We start from the raw sequence: 23293 nt of genomic DNA, 5'->3' as shown, positions 1-23293 counted from the left end.
GTAAAAGTAGGACTCGAGGTCTCTTCATAACAGCGGCCCAACCACGGTGTTTCTGCTTTCACTATTTGCCTCCAGCACTTCTTCCAGTAATGCTGCCATCAATATGAGCAAGAAGGCCACTGCTTGTAGAGGAGATGCTTTTCACTTAATAATTGACAAGAAACATTAATACACTGCAACTCATTGTTAATACTGAGCTATTTCGTATGAATAATTAATTATATCCAACTAGAGATGTGTTGCTGTCTGGCACTCCAAATAATTATGTGACTGCAAGCAAACAATGACAGGTCTTCATCTTGTCCCACTGCTGGGTTACATAACAATGCAGGAGAAAACAGTGCTGAGTGTTCACAAGACCCAAGGCTCCTCTGCGCCTGTTTTATTTGACATTCACAAGTAGCACACACAACAAAAAAATTACTGCTCTTATGGAAAGTGAGTCAGTCCCTCTTCTTGACCATTACAGTTTTATGTCGTTTGACAAATGGCCTTCACCTTATCTGACCAGCACTGCTGTCAAGGGGTGTGGAGTGGTGCTCGTTGTGTCTGAGAGCAGTGGAGGGAGCCGAGTTGGTTATAGTAAGAGCCATTGTGGGCTGCGTAGAGAAAAGTACAGGCTACACCTGAGAAGCTGACAAGTGGCGCTCTTCCAATTTGGTGCTGATGGCAAGAACAGAGACCTTTAAGCAGTTTGAGGAGGTCTTAGTTTCAAGTAGTTCTAAACACACCTAAAGGGGGTCAGAGAAGAGGATGATACCTTCAAAGAGACCTCGTGAGAAGTACTGGCACGCACAATTCTTAAGAACAAGTGTCTGTTGGCAGCATAGAAAATACAGTTCAAAATGTGTGGGAGCAGCATATCTAGACATTTACATCACATACTACATTTAACATAAATGCACATGGTGTGAATTTGTCCTCATGACCTATATTACAGACGTGGCTAAGGAATCACATCCGGTGTATAATGAAGAAAAAAAAAAAACCCACCAGATGCAATGGACATTGTGAGGTTTCCTATAATTGCTGTGAATCATACGTGCACTAGCAACACTTATATTTATGAGCGTCAGAGTGCAAGTGCTCTGCCAGAGTTTCGGGTGATGTTTGCAACCGCAGGTTAAAGAACAGTCAGTAACTCTTACAAACCCAGTACCTTTGACTGATGAAGAGAGTGACTCAGCAAGTATTTCCCAACGACTACTCAGTGAGTGGGATCTCCACCTCTGTGCTGAAGGCGATACCTGACAAAATAAACTTCTCAACTGACTCATCATCTCAACTCAAAAAGGCAATCCAATACGATGAATCACATTTACACTGTATTTCAGGAGAGGGTGAGATTTTTTTTTTTTTCAATACTTAGCCTGCACTGATCAATGCTAGTTTAAAAAAAATGTATTTCATGACTACTATGGTTTTACAGTCTAACAACGGTTTGCAATTATAGAATAGATTCTGTGACATCTCTGTGCTGTAAAGTACAAGACCATTTTACTGATCTGATATTCCACCCACACATGGAGGAAAATACAGTGCTTAGTTGGTGCCTCTTAGTTTTGTTTACAGAGGTAATACATTGCCTGTCATCAGTGAATGACAGCTGTGTTTTACATGCTGGTTGTGTGCCAGGCCAGTGCTCCCAGCTGTCCCCCCACCCAGCACAGGGCAGCTCCCAAGGCTGCAGCCGCCATCACAGCCAAGCTGGCCTTCAGCACAGCGCCGGGGGCTCGGGTGAAGCCGGCGGGGGCCATGCATGCCAACATGGCCACAGTCACAGTCAGGGTGAACAAAATGGAGACGGCTGTGTTAATGGCCACTATCTGGCCGAACTTGGCAAAAGGCACAATGACACAGAAGAAGAGCGGGACCGTGGAGATCACTGTGGTGACGGCACTGGATACTATGGCAACGCCCACATGGTTCACTGCCTCCAGGGTCCGCCTCTGCCGCTTGGCTGGAGGCTCCTGAAAACAAAACACAGACAGATTAATGGAATGAGCCTCTCCTCTTTATTCACGGGCCTCTGGGGCAATTCTCAACCTTATTAGATCCAGAAACTGAGTCATCAGCTGGTTGGAGAACAGGATTATGTAAACAGCAAACATGTACAGGAAGTTTTTCAAATGGGTTACAGTGGTTGCCTAAATAGCTGTCAGCTGTTAACAAAAAAAAAAAAAAATAGCACTATCATACCAAGCTGTGTCCATGTGTAGAGGGTAGGATGTCCCCAGCCAGCAGGTATCCCTCCACCAGGTGCAGGCAGTAATCCACTGAAGATCCCACAAGTATAGACAGAGAAATTGCCTCCACTGCTCCCATCTCCCAGCCCAGCCAGTACATGACAGCCACAACCATGCAGATCACACCTGCCAAAGGGCCCAGAGCTCAAGATTACTCTCACATGATCCCACCCCAGGCCTAAAGGAGATCTTCAGCGGTATTCCACCCACTCATTCGACTTCAAAAATTCATATGCACGATAATCTAAATAAGCATACATCCAATCTTGGACTCCCTGCTTTCTAACGCAAACATACGGCTTAATCACTGGTCTCTTACCGAGGATGGTAAGGAGTATTGGCAGCAGCAGAAGTGGATGAGCAGTAAACACAGACACAGCTGCCACACAGATGGCCAGAGACAGCAGCAGACTCCAGAGGGCACTCTCCACACCTACATGCACACCAGACAGAAATATATCCTCATTATTTATATGCTGCCGCACATAAAAGAAAAAAAAAACAACACATTTCTCTTTGACAGGCCCGCTGCTCCTCACTTGCCTATGATTTCCATGAAGATCTGCTTCCAGTGCTCACAGGTCTGGAAACCTCGTTGCAGAGCGGAGGATTGTGGGAGGGCAGCGAGTTGCTCTTGGATGAAGTTTTCCCACTGGAGGAAGTCCGAGTGGGTCTGAAAGGAGGATTTTCCCTTGTATGTAGTCTAGGGGTTGAAAAGAGAGAGCATCACAAATGGGACCGACTCCAAGAAGCGCAGCTCTGTGATGCGCGAAGATGAAAAGGCTGAGAGATGAAGCGACTTACAGACTCAAAGGCCATGGACAGCCAGCGAACTTTGCCTCCATGCATTCCCACTGCTCCGTGAGATAGCTGCCCGGGTAGGAGGTTGGGCTCAGGCAGAGAGTGACACTCAGGATGGAGAAGAGGCAGAATAGAAGACAGCTTATTGCCTGAGGGGATTACAGGTAAGTTAGGGACATGATTCATCCGAGCTTTTTCACAGTGAAATGTGCGTAGGTGTTACCTGAAGGCAGGCACTGCGCTCCCCCTGGCTTCACAAGCTCTCTATTCGCACTAATGGCTTTACAGATTTTGCAAAGATGTCCCATCTCCTGGAAAATATCAAAGTCTGGATCCAATATAACGTTGCCCTTTGGAGAGAATTACACAAAATTAACTTCAAAGCCACCAGAAAGCCATTTAAACAATCTGGCTCTGTATTATTTCTACTGATTGCCGTGATTGACACAAGTGACCCTCACCATATCCCCAATCACATGGTTGTCCGTGCGTTGCGTTCTGTTGACCCCCAGGATCCCGAACACAACAAAAACCATTGCCCCGGTGTCCACTAGAGGACGCACCGCAGGCTCGCCACACACGCCTCCGCTGCATGGGTTGAAGCCAAAAGTTTTGGACTGATGTTTCATTTTTGCAGCCAACGGAGGATCTTTGAAAAAGAATACACACAGAGAAGTGTCTCTCATCAGCATTTATTTGTGAAGTGAAATTATCTAGCTTCCCAAGTGGTAGTCGGGTAGAAAAAATGGAAGAATCTGGCTGTGGGGGTCTGATAGTGTCGCTTGTTTCTGATGAAATCAACTTTCATGAGTGTGATTTTCTCAATATTTGTGGAATACGCTGCCATATTCTTCTTTGTTTCAAGATAGTCACACTCATTTTTTTCAACAAAAAATGCAGTGAAAGAAAGTGGAATGATATCACTTTTTTTTAAAACTTGTTTTCAGACAAAATAAGCTTTTTGGGACTGAGTATGAGGAAGAAGTTACTTATTTAAATAGGCATTTTTGCAGAGCAGCACATACTTGAAGCCAAAGCTGAGCCTGCCATCTGTTCAGTAACTTCATGTTAATGATGCTTTCTGACACTGTGACACACTTCCTTGCTTACCACTGGGGAGAGGAGTGTAAAAGCTTCCCTGTGTGGCTCTATCAGGCCCAAAGCTGATACCGCAGCCTGGTGGCTTGGCACACACTCGGCTCGGATGAGGTCTCAGCCGGTGCTGGGCAAAGTACAGTCTCCTGCGAGGTGAAGGCACAGCTTAAATCACAGCTTGTCCATTAAAACAACATCACAACTAACTAAGTAACTTGTGCTCTGGTTTTCTGAGTTCACATTAGTGCGTTCACCTGCTGCGCTGCTGTTGAGACGATGCCACGTAGAAGGAAAACTCTGGCGACCAACCGTGGTGGGGGTCACATGTGCCGGAGGTGATCATCCAACTGGGGTGTGGGCGGTACACATGCGAAACACACACCGTCATTCGGGTGGTGTAATTGCTGTGAGGCTGATTATAAGCCTGTTCAGACAAAACAAAATTAGTCATGAAGTGGTTAGGATTGGTTTACTGGCACATTTCACAGCAAGGAACTATTCAATATTACAAATGGGAGTCAAATGATACGCCGCGTAATTATGTTTGGGGAAAGCTGATTGCTTGATTGTTTTCTAACCTGAAATGATGACACTTCTTCATTTGCAGGATTGAAAAGTTTCCAGGGCGAGGGAACACTCGAGTTCAGGGAGAAGCGATAAAGCGTGGTAGAGGCTTCTAGGTCTAGCTTTGAGATGTATACTGTCAGCAAAGGGCCTGAAATAAAATAACAAAAAACAAAATTTGCAATCTTTCAAAGCAATTTCTTCCTCAAATGATTCCAAATTTATACGTGGAATCCCTTACCTGTTGTGTTGTACGCTGAGTCTGTTTTCGCTGGGCTCTGAGGAGCAGTAGAGGTTATTGTGCTTTGGCTACGCTGATGTGCTGAAAACCTAAGTGCTGAGGAGGTGATGTGGGCAGGGCTGTACAAAGAGTGGGGCTTCTCCATGAACACACCTGCAGGACACAGCACACATTTCACAGATCAGTTTGTTTTGGGCTGAGGCTGACTGGAGGGCAGTTTCTCTTGTGGTCACTGACTTGGTCTCACCGGAGCACATGGGGCAGGAGATGCCTTGGCCGCTCAGGTTGCTTCTCAGCGCCAGGAGGGTCTGGAGGTTTGTGTCCGAGCGGAAAAGCACAGGGGCATGAGTAGCCGGCTTCAGGAGACAGCAGCATCCAGCAGATAAGAGCAGAACCAGAAGGTAGGCACCTGGGGAAGGAGAGGGACACTGATAAACAATGACAAAGAGGAGCATCTGATGGAAGAGATAGAGCCGATGAGGGGCAGATGAGGAGCAAGTGAGGACAGATCAATTACAATCACTCTTGAAAAGGGTGTATGAATACTTCATGAGACACACTTCTTCTTCCTCTGACAGAGTAAATTCCCTCAGGCTGGATAATGAGTGTTTACTATTAAAGCACCAAGTTGCCATCGTAACCAAATATTTTTTGATCACAGAGCCAGGAGACAAGAGGGATGCAATGTCTGAGAAAATCAAATTATAAAATTTCCACCTCATAATATCTATGTTTGTGAGGGACTTGCTTGAATGTAATTCAGTGAAAGCAGATCAAAGCCCTGCTGATCTCTCGGGGTGCATATCCACTCTTACCTAAAACAGCACTGCGTCTCTCCACAGCTGGCTCTGCCACTAAGTGCTTCAGGGCCCACTGGAGATTTGTGCTCACCACACCCACATGCTGCCGCCCTGGAGGGGAGAGAGGCGTCTCTACAGACAGGGACAGAACGGCTGCATCGCCGTCTGTGTCACAGGAGCCTGTGTGAGACAAAGAGAGGGGCATAGTGGTGCCTGAACAGCAACGTTTTACAGCCCGGACTCATTCCCTTTTCCCATTCTTCCCCTATCTTCCAGTCAGCGCTAAGGAGATAATGATCTCACCTGGCTCCATCTCCACCGACAAAAGTGCCACATCATCATCCTCATCTGATAAAGGACTGTGGCTCGCTGACAGGCCAGCAAATGACTTCCACCTTCAGAGGGAGGAGGCAGGTTGGGGAGAGAGACAGCTGAGGAAATCACATCTTGCCCGAGGTGTCACCCAGTATGCACAAACAACATCTCAGACAAAGGGAAATAATGCCTCACCATTTCAACCAGGCATATCCGTGGGCCTTGGCACATCGAGACCAGATACACAGAGCGGCCGGCATCAGGATGGAAACCCAAAGCCAGCAGCAGCTGACAATCAGGGCCATGAATAGGCCAAAGTCATGCACGGCTGGGATCTGAGTGTCAGTTAAAAGAAGCAAAGAGTAAAGGACCTTGAAACATTCAATTTGTGCTTATCGCATGAAAATTGCTGTCTGCTGAGAGAGGCGTTTCTATTCATCCATAGCAGGAGAGTAATTTATACTTCATGTCCAAATCCTATTAACTGTTGGACTTTGCTGCTGTACCTGGGAGAAGGTGTTAGCAGCGTAGGCAGCTGCAGTGGTGAAGGAGGTGAGGAAAGTAGCTCGGCCAGCGGTTTTAATGGTATAGATCATACGCTGCTCTGGGTGAAGCAGATGAGACGCCTGTCGGAAGGTGCTGATGAACACAAATACATCATCCACGCCTGGGCAGAGGGGAGACAACACACACATATATATATGGCACAGACGATGGCAAACAAACTGAAAAAATCCAACCTTTAAAGTCAAAGACAGTGTGTTACTTTTGCTTACCGATGCCAATAATAACAAAGGCTGCCACTCCATTAAGAATACCCAGGTACCTCACACCAAACACAACATGGTACACAAAAAGAGCCATCAAGCAGCTTAGTCCAATGCTGGCCAGCCCAAAGAAAGTAAGAAACACTGTAGAGACACAAAACACAGACGCAGAGTTTATCAGCACCCATATGTATATGTTGTACAGGTATATCAAACAGATTTACATTTCAAAACTGAGATACATGCGTGCATATTGAATGAATACATTGGAAAGGGTGGTACTGTACCAGAAAAAGAGGTGAGGACATAGACCAGCACAGTAATGCAGGCTCCGCTGATGACAGCCAGCATCATATCGTTGTGGAAAGTGTGTCTCACCTCATCATCAAACAGCTCAGTTCCCCCATAAAGCACCTTCAACTGGCTGGTACAAAAAAAAAGAAGTATTTAATACTGTGTGTTAAATGCAAAGAATATGTCCAAAGAGGAAATAATGAAAGTTTCATGTTATAATAATTGAGTGTTAATACCTGGTGGATTGCTTTGCCAGGATATCAGCATACTGAACCACAAAGTTTTTGAAGCGGGTTCTCTGCTCCTCCGCTCGGTCCTGCAGGGAGTAGTAGGACGGAAGAGGAGCACCGAAGTGGATCTCACTGCGTAAGAGAGAGGAGGAGAGATGCTCAGGGGACAGGCTCTCATCCACGTACCAGTAGAACTGTGGGTGGGTGATGGCCAGACTCAGAGAACCTGGGAACACAAGCGAGGCAAATCAGCACTCCTGTTACTGGAAACAGACACCAAAAAAACACTTTGAGCACCTTCAACCCGTGCTCTGTGGACTCACCATGAATGTCAGCCAGGTCAGGGCCCATGCCATCATAGTAGATCTTGCCCCCTCGTTCACTGGGGTAGAGGTAGGACAGGAGAGAGCTGGGTGGGGAGCAGTAGGAAGGGCCCAGTGGCAGATCCCTCAACGCCTCCAGTGGCTTCCAGCAGAACTGGTGGAACTGGGGGTGCTGCATGAGCAGGCGCTCAACTTGGTGGATGGTTTCCAGACGCTCCGGGGTGAAGATATTGTGATCGCCTTCCCCTTGAGCGATGAACACCAGCTCAATCCTCCACAGAGCCTGGCTCTGCAAGTAGGAGTAGCTGGGAGCGAATCTGCGCTTCCTAATGAATGACAAAGTGGCATTTCTATCCCCTGATCTCTCCTCTTGATCTGAGTTCTTGTGCTTTCCCGTTTCCTCCTGACTCAAATCGGACACTGTCCTTTTATCTCTGCTCGCTGCGGCTCCTCTCTTCTGATCATCTGCTCTTTGTAAAAGGTCATTGTGAGGGAAGGTAGAATTTGTACCCTCATTATCTGTCCTTCTGAATACTCCATCAGCCTTTTTACCCAGCCTCTCAAGCAGAAGGTCCCGTAAGGCCGTCGACTCGCTCTCATCTAGGTCACGCCTACGTCTGTCCCAGGACCCAAGCTGGGTCTTTATGGCGATTGTGAGGGCATCAAAGCGCTCCGCAGAGAAGTGGCTGTGAACCTCGAAGGCACTGTAGGAGAGGTCTATGTCCAGTGGAGGGCAGTAGAGGAGCATGTAGGCAAACAGGGCACAAGGTAGCAGGACACCGACTCCTAAAACCACTCCGCTGGCCAAAGGTTGTGTGTACACAAAACCAATTGCCCTCCAGACCCAGCACACTCCGATATCCCCGGAGAAACAGTTTCCCCCGGCTATGTGCGCGACTTCTTCCTCTTCCTCCTGTTCCTCTTCCTCATCCTCCCCTCCCCAGCTCGTCTGAAACAGCAGCGGCTCGTCCTCCAAGTCCATAGTGGCACCTGTCACAAAGACACAGACTGGATCATCACTCAGTGTAACGGTGATACCCTTGCTCTCCTCGGGCAGGTGAACATGGACACAAAATAGATGTTCCAACTAGCTGCAGGTGACACATCAGCCAGAATAATAAAGGGCCGGGGATCTTCCAAAGTTACAGTCAGCAAGCAAGGACATGACTATTAAGTCTGTCCTCAAATAGCTGTTGACAAAAGGTTTGCCATTCCCTGCTCAAAAGAGTCAAGGGGAAAATTGAGGAGGGTGGACCTTTTCCCAAGGGTTTATAACAGAGAACGGTTGGCTGAGTTCTGTTTTAAGATGCTGATCACAGGGGCTTGGGGGGGTAAGACAGGGTAAAAGCTGCGATTTAATTCTTGTCTCTGTCAGCGTGTGCAAATCATTATCACCCAGAGCGCCTGCTGGTGGCTTTCCACATATCACCAGTCAACTTAGCTTTGTCTGATCTGCAGCAAATTAAATCATCTCACTTGTCTAATTACTGGCAAGAGGAAAGATGAGTAGGATATTAGGAGTTGTAGAGTAGGAGAGGCTTTATCTCATGTGATAGGCAGCCTTTGACCAACAGTGTCAAGCAATAATTGCCACCTTTTTTTTTTTTTTTCTCAACTCATCTACACACAGAACACTGCAGACAGTTTGCATTCAAGTGGCAGTGAGCTTGCTAACTGCGGCAAGCCATCTATTTTCTTTAGCGCAGAGCTCTAAGGTCAGCCAGGTAAGGCAACGAATCTTGAATATGTGGAAAAGATAGCTGGGCTTAGCTCCGCTGAAGTGAAAATCCATCATAAAACAGAATTTACAAATTATACTGTTTAATCAATATTTGTGAAAATGAGTACGCCTTCCAAAGCTTGAAAACACAGCACCAAGAGGCAAAATGTGAAGCTGTCCCACTGATAATTGGAGGATTTATTAATTCACGTAATTCTTGTTTGCGCTTTTACATCTGAATGAACTTGACTTCATTATAATATTAAACCAGAAAATGTCCTATTGTTCACATAAAATAACCCTAAGTTTGGTCAGTGTCTCCAATTCAGGGTTAATGGAGAAGTTAATAGATATTTTTTCCTGTTCACATCATTAAAAGAGTCTTAGTTCCTTTAAGCAACATATATTTTTTTAATGTCCCTAAATCTAGGCTGAAATGTCCAGGGCCGAAGGACTTATATATGCAAATGCTGTTTTAGGATGGATTTTCCCTGCTATTGGTGATAAGCAAACCCATCAAGTGGAAAACCAAGAGCTCCATGGTGCCTTATATTGGGTGGAAATTGGCCTATATTGAGGCACATTTTAATCTGCGTGACATTTATTCATTGCCATGCCATTCTACAGAGCAGACAAGGACACCAATACATCTTTTAATAGACCAACATCTGCCCACACAGTGTGAACGTGAACTTCATGCTCCTTCAGAGGACAAATTCATTAGCAGTGATGGGAAGGTTACTTTCAAAATAAATTGATTGCCGCCAACAAACTACCTAGTAATGTAGTAATAAGGTATATATGCAATTTCATTATAAGCATCTGGTGACTTGAAATTACTTTTGGATTATCTGGCCCCCAGTATCCACAGAATATGGAGGAAAAATTACAGTTTGAATGTAACCATTATGAACAATTATTGCAACACAAGCAAAATTATCTCAGTTTTTATATTCTCACAATGTGTTTTTCCAGTCAAATATATTTCTGAGTAATCCAACAAGCAATGCACAATTTTTCAAAATGATCTGGTGTGATTGTTACGTTTTTACATTAACTGGAAATGTAATTCGGCTACAAGTTTCTGGTAATTAGATCACTGTAATCCTGTTACGTTTAATCTCCCATTCCCGCAGCCTTTTTCATTAGGAGGTATTCATCATGAGAGGGGCAAAGAGGGATGCAGAGCGGCATAGAGATATGAAGTGGTGGTGAAGAAGTGCAAGGCACCAAAGAAATACACCCGAGGAAACACTGAAGAATCGCACACACACCTCGGTAGTCACCCTTCAAAAAAATGACCATCATCTCAACATAGATGAAAGAAATGATGCCTTGTGCTGTTTAATATTCATGGAAAAAACCCAAATGAGAGGAGTACAGTGTCTGCACATCTCCATAACTCCCGTACTGTGTCTGTTTCACCGTCAGAATAGGGCAGATCAGTAGTGAGGAGACATCAAGAAGGCCTGACACTTCAGGCCACTCATCAAAGACCGATATGCAGACTCTGTGCCATTCAGGCAGAGCTGTGTATTTCATGTTAATGATCGGTTGCCTACTGAGCACCTTGCCACAGACATCATGGAGGTATGCCGTGGCCTTTGAATGATCACCACTGCGATGCATCTCTAAATAATCTGTCTCTGACAGGCCTCGGGGACGCATCCTTTTGTCTGCTGCTGATGAATCCAGGATCTCCTCACAGCCAAGAACTTCGCACTTAATATACATTAATTATGAGCGGCACACCACTGCAAAGTAATGCATGCAGTGTGGAGCTTGGTATGACTAATGTGTTTAGCTGCCAGCTGCCAAAATTGTTCAACATTGCCATTTTTCCCCATGATTAGAAGTGGAGCGTCAATTTAAAACCATGTGCAGGTGTGGATTAAAAATAGAGTGTAATTTCTTGCTGTATTTATAGGGATAAAAGCTGTCGCCCATATGGTTCAGTCAGTGTGATTTGGTTGTCCTTAAAAGAGAGCCAGCTCCTCTGTATGTAATATAGTTTTAGACTCAAACTGGATTGCCATATAGAGAGCAAATGCACTGTGTCTGTAAAAGCCCCGAAAGAGTCATAAAAGCAACATTTATTTCATGGGGGCTGAGGTTCCCGCTCCTCCGATGAAATATTAAGAGAAAATTGTTCTTGCAAATATGCTTTGCAGCTGTGTATTGGATAACCTTGCCTGCCCTCACTTCAGACTCACTTGGGAACTTTCTGGGCAGGTGTGTTTTTTTTTCTTTAACTAGTCCTGCCGAGGAGGTCGAGGTGTACCTGCCTGCATTTTAGAGGCGCAGCAGCTGATGGGCTGTATTGTGTTGCACTGAACTGTCTGGCTTGTCTCTTGCAATGTGTTCAGTGAGATGTAAATAAAACGGGGGTGGGGGAGCCACCCGCTCCACTCCAATATTCCTGTTTCATGCGTTTGTTTACTTCTTAAAAACACCCCCTTTCCCTGAAACTTCTACATATTTCTCTGATAAAGACGTGGGTAAGCTGAGGTGAGGTGAGCTTACCCCCAGCTCCATCCCTGATTGTGTTGTACTAAACGGGGCTGCGTGTGATTTTGCCAAGTGTCAGTCCCCTGCGTAGGTGAGGTGGGAGCTCTATGCATTCCCATCATGCCGTGAGTCTGAACCTTTCACCTATTATCATCTCTTTCAACATCTCACTCTCATCCCTCGTTCTGCTCTCCATCTCTCCATTTCTCACATCTTATCCCCCCCCCCCACCCTCCATCTGTCTTGCTGCCTTTCTCTGTGTTTGTCTGTGTGCCTACAAAGGTGGGAGATTTGTAACCTTCATTACTGATAGAAGCTAAAAATAGCCCCCCCCCCACACACACACACCCCTCCCTCTGTTTATCTCCCCTCTATCTCATCCAATATGGATATCACATGCTGTCTCCTATCCCACACATTCAGCCCGGTGTCAACTCACCCAGCATACCACCTCGTTTAAAGGGGCTTTAATTTCAGCCCCAGTGCTCCATGAATATATTGCTTATGCATGAGCTCTCAGCAGTGTGTCTATAGGGGACGGTGCCTCTGTTCTTTACGCACACTGATTGGAATCGGAGGGGCACGGTTCAAGTCATACTCTCATGATCCATTTGCACCTAATGGCAGTGTTTATTCGGATGTTGTTGATGCTTGTGTGCCCACTCTGAAGAAAGCACAAAGCTCTCTACATTGTGTACGTGGGGAATCACGAGGATGTGCCAAGCAATTTCCCCGCTCTCTATAGAGTCAAATGAAATAAATAAGCCTCATATCGCACTGAGGGTAGTTTCCTTCCACTGGAGTAAAAAAAAAAAAAAACAAAACCCGAAAAGAGGCAGGCAGACACAACGCGCGCACATGCACACACAGCCGCACATACACATTAAAGCCTAATTCCCAAAACTTATCTGCTTAACAGTTACTCTGATGCACTGTGCTTGTACTCCATGCTGCCCGCAAGCAGATAAGATGAGCTTTTATTGATTTGTTGAACCAGTGCTTGACTTTCTTTTTCCAATTTTGGGATAACTCCCGTGGTTAATTGCTTCTAATTATTACAGTCATCAACGCAAATCATCCAAAAATAAATGCATTAAATGACTGAAATCAATATGTTATTAAGGCATATTCATAGAACAGCGAGAAGAGTCTTACCTGAGGCTGATGAGACAGGCATTACAGGTGGGGTGTTCAGGCCTGCTGGGTCCATTCCTGATGATGTGAACTTGTACTCTGCAATTTCATTTCTCCCATCATCTGGTGTGAATGCAATTCATTTATTGCTTTATTGTCATAGTTAATAACTCATCACGGGGGATACATCAAGGGAGCCCTCACAAGAATATGACACATAAGAATCTCCCTGTCTTCCACTCAACTGGAATCCTCTAATCTCAGCAGGTAATAATGTGTTGTTTTCCTCTCCTTTTATGCTCTCTGGTCCTTCTCCCTCGCTCCCTCCCTCCTCTCTTACCCGGTTGTCCAGGCGACAGAGTCAGTGAGAGTCAGTTCTTTCACTCCCCCAGAAGCTCCTCTCTCCCATGGCTTTGTTCAGCCTTCTCTCCTGACTGGCTCACCAGATGAAGGCTGATGGGGAGGGAGGCAGACCCCGAACCCCTCCAAATACCACCGGTGGCAAGGCAGACAGCCTGAAATTAGATTAGAAATGAGTCAAAGTGTGGGCTGGATTGCGTCTACCTTTATTTAGCTTATTATTTGTGATCAGCATGAAGCAGCGTATTGTGAATCTGCAGCTGTGCCCCCCCCTCCTGTCCAATCAGAGATGGTATGTTCTAGTCTCATCTCAGTTGGGAGGGGTGGTGGGGGGGTGGAGGGGTTGGGGTGTGCGAGTTGTTATAACAGGGTGATCAGAATAACTGGCTACAGTAGGAGACGGAGTGAAGGCAATTTAAAATAATCACCTGAAACAGGAGTTTATTAGGTTGTGGGTTCAATTTCATTTTCAAGCACAGCGCTCTCGTACCAAATAAAATGAGGGCATCCAACCTGGCACTCAGTGAGCTGTCACCGCTGTGGATAAAATCTGGTTGTTTAGTGAAATGCAGAGATGAAATGACTCGATGGCATCTGTAAATATGGAATGGTTATGACTTCTTGTCATGTTTGTTTTCTTGGGAGAAGTTAATGGTTTTTATGTGGAGCGCAGCATCCCATTATACCCATACAGTTCAGATGATCAGATGTGCAGTCCCCTCACTCGGACTCATCTAACATTAATGACTATTCTTCTACTGTTATTGCCCTCCACTTACACTCTTACTTCCCACTCATCTATCACCTCATATCTCAATCTTTATTTAAGTTTATGGAGGATTCCCTCAGCACATTTGCATGAAAAGATAATAATCTATCACCTAAATGAGAGCAACGGAGGTTAGCCAAGACATCTACATTCGCTCTAGTTCTCTTCATAGTGGTTGGTGCAGCGGAGTCACACAAAAAAATGAGGTTTGCTCCATGGTGTTCGTGTCATTGCAAGTCAGTCTGACTTGGCACCCTGCAGGACACTTTGTCTTCATCCTGTTGGTATCGCTGCGACAGCCTCATCTGACTAACAGACTTTTTCAGTCCCTTAGGATCGATAAGGGAAAACAAGAGGGAGTTTAATGACATCCGGCGCTACAGCTCTATGGGACCAGGCGAATGATCAAATGAATTGTAATTGATCAACTGCTGTACTTACTGTATCTTGTCAATAAAACCCACAGAGACAAAGACAGTATCCTTCGCTTGGGTTTAATAGCTCCTTCCATCCCAACAGACTTCATTAAGTAAACGTGTATCACAAATATTGGCAGGCAAGAACTTCCAGGCAGTTGACAAAGACATGATAACATAATGTACATTTAAATAATACAAAATATACATATCTAGCAGTCATTCATTCATACGTCCACACATGCAAACTGTACACACACACATACGTGCATACTCGTACGCTGCTTTCAGAAAGACTGACTGCCTGTACATTGTGCTTGCTCCCTGATCGCACTGCAGTCAGAGTTACTGGTAGATGGTCCCATTAAGGCAAGTCTTTCTGAGCAAATCTCATTTTCTGGAGGACTATTTGCTTTCCAACACCTTTGGCTATGAGAACAGATTCACATAAAATAGCTACAGCACTTGGGGAAGGTATGGAGTTTGACAACATCCTAATAAACAGATGGAAAAAGCTAAAACAAGTTCACACAAAGTAATGTTACACAATTTAACAACTCATGGTACACAAGCAAATGGCTACAGTGACTTGACTAGAAGTTATATATTAAAATATTGGGATATGCAACCAAGTGCATGCAGGAGTTCGCCCATGTGCGGTGACTGTCAGTCTTGGGATAGTCATGGGGAAACAACTCCCTGTCTCTGCCTCAGGCACAGTGCAGGTGTAGTAGGAGAGGCTCACCAGTGGAAAGAAGTGAGCGACAGCTACAGAATAGCATAGTATCATCAGCCACAGTTACAAATCAGACTTACAGATCTCAGTCTGGCCCCTGAGAATGCTGCAGTAACCGTCTATGCAAAGCTGACATCTCCTGACAAAGTTATTGACCTACCTATTTGTTTCAACGTGCACTAAATATTTAGTGGTGCAACTCCAGGTGTGAGTCTCCAACAAGCAGAGGGAATTTTATGTTGTAAAAGCCTGGTTACTTCATTTATGGCTGTCCATGAATCTGCCACGACAGCGCAACAGTATACTAACAGAAAGATATGTAAATGTGAAACCTGAAAATAAACCTGATATTGTTTAGCACTATGGAGCTAGAAAGACAATCCACACTCACCCTGTGCTGCCTGCAAATTTCCACTATCACTCTGCAGTGTTGTGTTGCAGTCAGTATTGACCACGTTGGATTTTCACTATCATTGCTAGACAGCCAGACTGTTGCTATAACACGAGAGATTAATAAGGAATGCTAAGTAAAACACTTACTCTGAAATAGTTTTAGCACCTGCTATATGGGCTGTGAGCAAGCCCTGTCAATGGAAAACAATGGAGCTTCACAAAACACCCTCCAGCACAGGTTACAGATGCCACATTATAATTTACACTTACAGCAAAAATCATACACATATAGCTTTTGTTCATGGCTGTCTTTTTCACATTTCGTCCAACTCAACAACAATGTTAGCTGTATGAAAAGTGTTGTTGGTCTCTGTCACTATACAGTACTCACAGTGCGACAGAAGGCCCCCGGTGCCCCGGTCAGGCCTGCAGCTGACAGGAAAACATGATCTTAATGTGTTGTGGTCATTGGTCCATGAGAGAACAGTGGTACTGCTATACACACACATTCTCAACGGTAAACTCACATACACTCTCATACTCTCAAGAACGTCCTATGAGAAGGGAATTGTTCGTTTCCTCTAGCTACCACAGATGTGTTTCCCGGATCTCAGAGATGATGTTGTTGGCTTTTTGAAGTGCCTGAGAAAGGAGGAAAAAAAGAGAGGGGAAGAAAAGTACCAACCATAAGATGAGAAATAGAAAAAGAAAGAACTTGCTTTTCTTGATGCTTTTTTTTTTTTCCTTCTTTACCTCGAGCATCTGGGCGACCTCCGTGCGCTGCTGTGCCGTGTCCTGCGACTCAATGAGCAGCTCCTGCAGCAGTGGCTGTTTATACAGCTGACCCACCAGCTCGCTCTGCAGACGCTCCTTCACAAAGTTCACGAGGAAGTGCATCACTGTCTTGGGGACACTGCAGACATACAGCCCCCAGACAATGTTAAAAAAAAAAAAAAAATCAGCATCAATAACATCAACTTGGCTAAAAATGGGGATGAGAAAATAACCCCCCTGGTGCCCTGGACATGTTCCACCTGACCTGTCTTGGATGCTTTTACGGACAATGAGGAAGTAGCATTTGATGAGACGCTGAATAACCTCACAATCCCTCTGCTCCCTCGCGCTCAGCTTGCGGGATATGGGCACTGCCTGGCAAAGAGGGTACAAGTAAAATGTCAATGGCCTGCAATGGATTCACTGCTAAATGCTTCGTTCCACTGTTAATCCCACTACTCACTGTGTCGAGAAGGTTAATGGCCTGGCCTTTGCTGGGGCTGCCAAAGCTGGCGGCTGGGGCTTTCTCTTCTGCAGCTTTCTCGTTCTTCCAGCGCTTCCCTCCATCGAGGGCCTCCGCCTGACAGGGAAGAGGCCGAGGAAGTCAGAGGGTCAAGTCTATTTTGGTTGGAATTTTACTGCACTCTTTGAAAGTGACAGCAGCACTTGAACATGGAGGATAACACTTAAAACTGCAGGAGGTAAGGACCTCCTACCTGCTGACTGTTGACAGATGCTGAGACTTGTGCTGCGTCTGTGAAGTCTGGATGCTTCGTGTTGATGTATGCGAGCTCTATTGCCACCAAATTGTGGACCTGAAAAAGGGGGGTAAATCCAATAAGGCACATGACACTATTAACAGCACTTAGATCTTGGATGAGAATGAGTATCTAAGATCATCTGGGCTAAACTGTGCATTACCATTTCATTAGTAATCGGCAACCGCTTCCTCAGTAATCCCGTCACTACCTCAACAATGGAATCGTGCAGCTTAGGGAACCGCAGAAGCTCCTTACAAACACAAGCACATTTTTTTTTAACATGGTGCAGTGTAGGGCTGAACAATTGACTGAAATTTTACAGACATCATAATATGGCTAAGTGCAATATTCCAATGGCAGGATATTGCAGTTCTATTTTATAAAAGGTAAAATGTGTGACAAAATACCATTTGGATTAGTATTAGTAACAGTATTAGTATCAGTAATAACAGTATTTTTAGTAATAGTAAGTGTGTTGGTGTTACAGAGAAATCCTGGTCTAACATTTTGGATTTTTAGATTCAGGAAAATATGTTTGTTTAATACTGACCATGGTATGGGCACATTTTTTGAATGTGAATGAAAATTATGATGCAAAAATTACTATTTCCATTAAATTCATCAATCATACTGCAATGTCACTATTTGTCAAAATAATCACAGTAAAATTTTCTCAACCATATGTTTCAGCACTAGTGCAGTGTGAACAAGTGAAGCACTGTCATGACATGTAATAAGCTGCAACAGCCTCAGAGCCACCTGTGTGCTGTGGGAGGAGCAGTGCTGGATGATCCTCTGTAGCTCCTCGTGGACAAGCTCTACACAGCGCAGACTGGGCTCCTCCAGGCGCTTGATCTGTCGCTTCACCAGCAGCTCAAAGGACACCTCAGGTACAAAGAGGGCTGGCCGAGGACCCTGCAGAGCAAAATATGCACACACACAAACACACGCCTGACACTTCACCTGCACTTCTCCCAAAAGAGACAGCTAGATGAAAATCTATATCAAACAATTTACACAGGGAAGCCCGGAGAAGCTTACTGTGGCACAAATTAAAAACAGTAGCAAAGGAGGAGCTTACGGTGGCATTGCGGATGGCAGTGAGGATGTCGAGCTCAGTCAATCCGCCGAGGGGGTCGATGGACTGCAGAGTGCGGCCAAAGGTCTCATGGAATATGTAACAGATCCGAGCCCCCCCACAGCTGTGGAGCAAACACTGATTCTCAGCGAGATGCAATGTGTCAGCAATGTTAATAACACCAAAATTAAATGCAGTCAACCAAAAAAGGTCAATATTTGCTCTTCATACATTTACATGAATTAATAGCCTAACAGTAGGAGAGCTCTGGAAATGAAGGTACCAAGCAATGTCGAGACATTAACACTTCAATTTACCATTACATTACCAAAAGAAATTACCTTCATGATATTATATAGCAACATAACAAAAATACAATGTGTTTTGTCTGTAAAATAATAAGTTATATACGGTAAAAATCTCACAAAGTCCTTGAATATGAGAGTGAATTGAATAACTAAGGTCTGTTGTCATAATAGAAACACTCACAGCTCTGAGGTCTGGATGTGCCTGGCTGTGCCCTCTATTGTGTTGCAGTAATCACTGGCAAACTTTGTGACAATCTGCAGCAGGGTGGCGCTGTGGTCCTCGACAGGCTGGCCATAGCTGTTGAGGCGAGCCTGGTACTGGGCACTCAGCACAGTCACACGGGTCTTGAGGTCTGGCAGGCAGTCCCGGATGTGGTGCATGAGCAGCCTGCTGAGAGTTTTGGCCAGATAGCGGGAGCCACAGCGGGAAGCCAGCGAGGGATAGTGGCGTTGCAGGAAGGAGTGCTCGTCCCGCATTGAGTCCTCCAGGCTCTTCTGGGTGTTGATGTCATGCTGGCTCCTTGTAAGATCACCAGCAGATGGAAAAAGAAAGAGAGTAATGGAAGACCATCTAGCAGCACAGCCAGTGTAATCATGATGTTGAAAACATTGCTGAGAAGAACGAAGGGGCTAGTGTTTAATAGGCTGTTCAACTATTAACTAGAATAAGGGTAAGGCTAGAACCAGAATATAGGACATGGACATAAAGTATAGATATCTGAAGCGGGCATACAAGCAAGTACAAGCACAAGAGTGGTGTAACCAGGCACAGAAATACGTTTGCAGGCATATTATACTGAGGTGTGTAGTTAGGCATGTGTTTATTAATTTAAAATGTATATTTGGATCTGTCTGCATATACTGGGTTGAATCATATGGCTCTCGGTAGATGCAGGAGCAGGTAGTTTAGGGCAGCGAGTCTAAGGAGTGATAATATAGGTTTCTGGCTAGGGAGGGAGGATAGGTATATGAGTGTGTTCAACAGTCATTCTGTTATATGTTGTTTATATGTCACATGGTTGCTATGTGGCCAGTTCTGATGTATGTGTTTGTGTAAGGACATATTGAATAAGAAAAGAGCTTAAAAAAAAGATGTGCGAGACAAACCTGTTAACCACCCCAATAATCCCAAGCCTTACTGGGATGACTCGACCCAGAAGGACCTCCAGAGCATCGGTCCCTGCATCCATCAGGTCCAGCTTACTGATCACCAGCAGTGTTCGACGGCCTGAGAGACATACAGCATGTAACAGTTGAGAAAAATTCAAGGAGAACAGGTAGTCCTCTCCACTTAGTATTTATTTCTTTGAGACAGACATGTGGGCACAGAGACAGGAATCTTAACTATAACACATGCTGCCAACTTGCCAGACGAGTACTGTCTGTGATTTTATTAACTGTCACAGTGCTGGAGACAAGCAAGACTGGCAGGATATGTTGTCTGAAATGAGGCGTCTGTATATTATGGCCTTTATGGATATAATCAAATTAGCTCTGATGCATTCCTATTTACAATATCTTATGCAATTAGCAGTGATAAAGAGAAAACAAAATTAAATATAATGAGAAGGAAGGAGGAGACAGTGTGCAAAATGTCCTACCATCTGGATCAACCTCGCGAGCCAATTTGAGTGCATCGGAGGTGGCCAAGTCAGAGTTGGCAGGAGACACGGCGAGAATGAGGGAGTTTGGATTGGAGATGAAGGACAGGATCATCTCTTGCACTTGAGTTTCAATGTCTTCTGGCTGATCCCCAACAGGAACCTGCAGCAACAATAAAGATGTTCCAGTGAGCACAAAACTTCTGTTGCACTGCTATGAATGTGATGATGATTACAGACATGCAATTGACATGTATCATGCTGAACTGTTGCTATCAGTTTTGAAATAGTTTAGTTATTTGTTGTAAATATTAAACCTGATCAGCACCTCTGTCATGTGGCTACACTTACCTTGGTGATTCCAGGTAAATCAACAAGCGTAAGATTTAAGACTTTAGGAGAGAAAATCTTCAAATAGATAGGCTCGGGACTGATTCCCTGGAGGGCAGTAAAGGCAGAAAAAAAGAGATGGAAAAATATAAATCATGAATTCATATATTGTAAAGATCTTATCGCATCAAAGTCTTGAGCAAAAGTCTTTATCCTCACCTTGTTATCACCTGAACTACGTTCAGTCTCTGCTTCTATTTCATGGCAAATTTCCGAAAAATCTGTAAAGATCTTTCAAAAAAAGCGGGAGAATGATATGTCAACCAAGAGCACCGCATAATACAAGATACAGACAGCAAGGCACATCATTTAAATTCCTCAAATAACAGTACCTGGTTCTTGCAGTGCAGGAATGTACCCCATTCTTCAGCTTTGATACCTGAACAAACGTAGAGGAGTGAGTGCAAGTCATTTCACAGAGATGTCTCCAAAATACAGAGCTGCACATAAGTAAGTGGTGGATGGAAAAATAATATAAAATGAAAAAGAACTATTTCTGTGCAAATGAATTTGGATAGCTCTAGACAAGTAATGAAGACCAAAATGAGAGTTTGCAAGACTTCACAAAGGGACTTCATAAGAGATGAGCAGACAAAGACAACACCATGCAGATTAACTATAGAGAGACCTGGGTAGCTGTTTTGGGTGTTTTGTTTTACCCCATTGCCTGGAAAATATAATGTAGAGGAGGAAAGAGAGCATGTTAGAAAAGAGAGACAAGGGCTCTGTAAAGATAACTTGGCACTTTTAAAGAGCGATTGATTTTGCCATGCACAAGTGCTGAAGAGGGATGCTCACTGTTCACACATTAAATTCAGCTAACAAGCTCACACGGGACAGAAATAACAGAGCTACTTTGATTTGCTTACTGTATATCTGTGGAAACAAAACCTGAGAAATGTTTACAAGAGCTTTTAAAAGGACATCGCTCTGAATTTGAACAGCAATAAATACATAGGTACCAATCTCCATCTGCTTTCTCTCCTGCAGAGGGGCCACATTAACAAGCTGCAACACCAGGGGTCGTCTTGTAACTATTCCTGATCCCCGAGGCAGGAAATCCCGTCCAACCAGGCTCTCCAACACAGAACTCTTTCCACTGCTCTGTAATGGCAGATAATAAGAGCAACTGAGGAAAACTGTTGGCAGGACTAATGCATTCATCTGCAAAGTGCATCATATCTGTATTCTGTTTCTGCAGCAGCATACACTGACATTATGTAAGAAGATGTCTCTGTTTCACAAAATCAGACAGTTGACAAATTGAAGGAAAAACCTGGATAAATCAGTAGAGAAATACAGGGGTTTCTTCCAGGATGACAACACCCCATCCACAGGATGTGAGGGCCCACCGAATTGTTTGATGAGAATGAAAATAATGTAAATCCTATGCTGTGACATTCTTAGTCACCACATCTTAACCCAGTTTAACACTGATGGGAGGTTCTGGGCCGGCGTGTTAGACAGCACTCTCTAGCGCCGTCATCAAACACCAAGTGACAGAATATCTTTTGTAGGAATGGTGGTGCAGACTTGCAGCAGCAAAATCTGACCAAGAAACTTTATGTTGGTTTTCCCTTTAATTTGTCACTCATCTGTATGACTTTGAGACCTTACAGATGGAGTTAAGGTCTTTGCAGTTAGGACTAAAGTCTCCAGTTAAGCTTACATATGAGTTAAGGTGAGTGTCAGGGTTTATAGTAAACTTTTTTTTTTTTTTTTTTTTTTTTTTTTTTTTTTGATGCAAAGAAGGACAAACCCCAGGTTGCAGCTACCATAAGCCATGCATGCTGCACATTCATTCCTCATTCTGTCTTACCCACCTGAGATCCAACCACCACTATCTGGGGAAGTTGTATGATATCGGCACCCACTGTCAGGAAGACTTCCTGCAGCCGATTGATGATTGGGATTAAAGTCTCCATCTTTGCAGTGAGACTGGGCACACTTCACAGGTTGGCAAGAGAAAGTAAACATGAGAAGAATACAAGAGACAAAATACACAGCAAAGTAATTCAAGTCTTTCTGATATTCTACTGTAATACATCTACTGTGAGACTGATACCATTGAATCCCTGTGTGTGGTCTGTTCAGCCTGCAGCTCTTAGTAGACAGTAGCTGCTTTGCCAGTGGGCTCAGTGGTCCTGATGAGAGGGAGTGACGCCCAGCTAACGCTACTGTAGCTGTCAAACCCACGACACCCTATTGCATCCTACAAAATTACAGCACTAACAGCAGGACCACGAGTTCAAAACCGACTTATCATTAATCCATGTAATAAGCTGACGTCTACATGTCGATAATAATGTTGGTGCAGGCCAGAGGCTCGCTAATACCATTAGCTAACGTTAGCTAGCCAAAGCTAACTGTAGAAGTGGGAAGTGAACGGGGATGTGCTAGCTCTATGCTAATGCTAACTAGCTCCATTGGAGGGCCAGCCGACACCAGTTTCCGACCTTACCGGCGGACTGGACACTGAATAATTTTCTGCTTATCCAACGACGTCGTTCTTCATCTTCTGTAGAAAACAAGCTGCACTTAGATACATTCCATTTTCATTAAATTCGTGTCCAATTTCAGCGGTAAAACACATTTAAACGACCACCAGTTGTTGGGTTGTCACTGAGGCATAGGCGGTCCTCGCATCATTGTCTATCAATGTGATTGGT

At 44.6% G+C, this 23293-nt stretch overlaps 2 protein-coding genes across 3 annotated transcripts; both read right to left on the bottom strand.

Moving 5' to 3' along the window:
• Positions 1-350: 350 nt before the first annotated feature.
• On the bottom strand, positions 351-14410 carry disp3 (dispatched RND transporter family member 3). The gene is made up of 23 exons (XM_030059930.1): positions 14317-14410; positions 13379-13553; positions 13060-13161; positions 7677-8666; positions 7360-7579; positions 7117-7253; positions 6839-6973; positions 6569-6729; positions 6258-6397; positions 6051-6142; positions 5763-5927; positions 5195-5356; positions 4948-5100; positions 4721-4857; positions 4397-4566; positions 4158-4288; positions 3509-3696; positions 3271-3397; positions 3051-3196; positions 2790-2949; positions 2566-2679; positions 2200-2372; positions 351-1970 (listed from the first exon to the last, which is right to left on the bottom strand). Exons 3-23 carry the CDS (start codon positions 13112-13114, stop codon positions 1614-1616), a joined length of 4113 nt encoding a protein of 1370 aa, XP_029915790.1. The 5' UTR covers positions 13115-13161; positions 13379-13553; positions 14317-14410; the 3' UTR covers positions 351-1613.
• A 235-nt stretch (positions 14411-14645) lies between these two features.
• On the bottom strand, positions 14646-23282 carry LOC115365129 (dynamin-1-like protein). 2 transcript variants are annotated; one of them, XM_030059931.1, is made up of 18 exons: positions 23086-23282; positions 22448-22571; positions 21587-21728; positions 21253-21291; positions 20957-21003; positions 20784-20855; positions 20586-20672; positions 20235-20397; positions 19741-19861; positions 18815-19153; positions 18329-18449; positions 18007-18162; positions 17408-17497; positions 17203-17301; positions 16950-17066; positions 16752-16861; positions 16466-16625; positions 14646-16354 (listed from the first exon to the last, which is right to left on the bottom strand). In XM_030059931.1, exons 2-18 carry the CDS (start codon positions 22547-22549, stop codon positions 16298-16300), a joined length of 2022 nt encoding a protein of 673 aa, XP_029915791.1. In that variant the 5' UTR covers positions 22550-22571; positions 23086-23282; the 3' UTR covers positions 14646-16297. The 2 variants fall into 2 exon arrangements, with proteins under 2 accessions (XP_029915791.1, XP_029915792.1); XM_030059932.1 differs by lacking the exon at positions 21253-21291 and having other exon boundaries at positions 23086-23281.
• Between the last annotated feature and the right edge of the window lie 11 nt (positions 23283-23293).

The sequence above is a fragment of the Myripristis murdjan genome, chromosome 9, assembly GCF_902150065.1.
Source record: "Myripristis murdjan chromosome 9, fMyrMur1.1, whole genome shotgun sequence".
In the NCBI taxonomy this organism is placed as follows: Eukaryota; Metazoa; Chordata; class Actinopteri; order Holocentriformes; family Holocentridae; genus Myripristis; species Myripristis murdjan.
The sequence above is the reverse complement of the archived record's forward strand: the minus strand, read 5'-3'. Positions and strand labels throughout refer to the sequence as shown.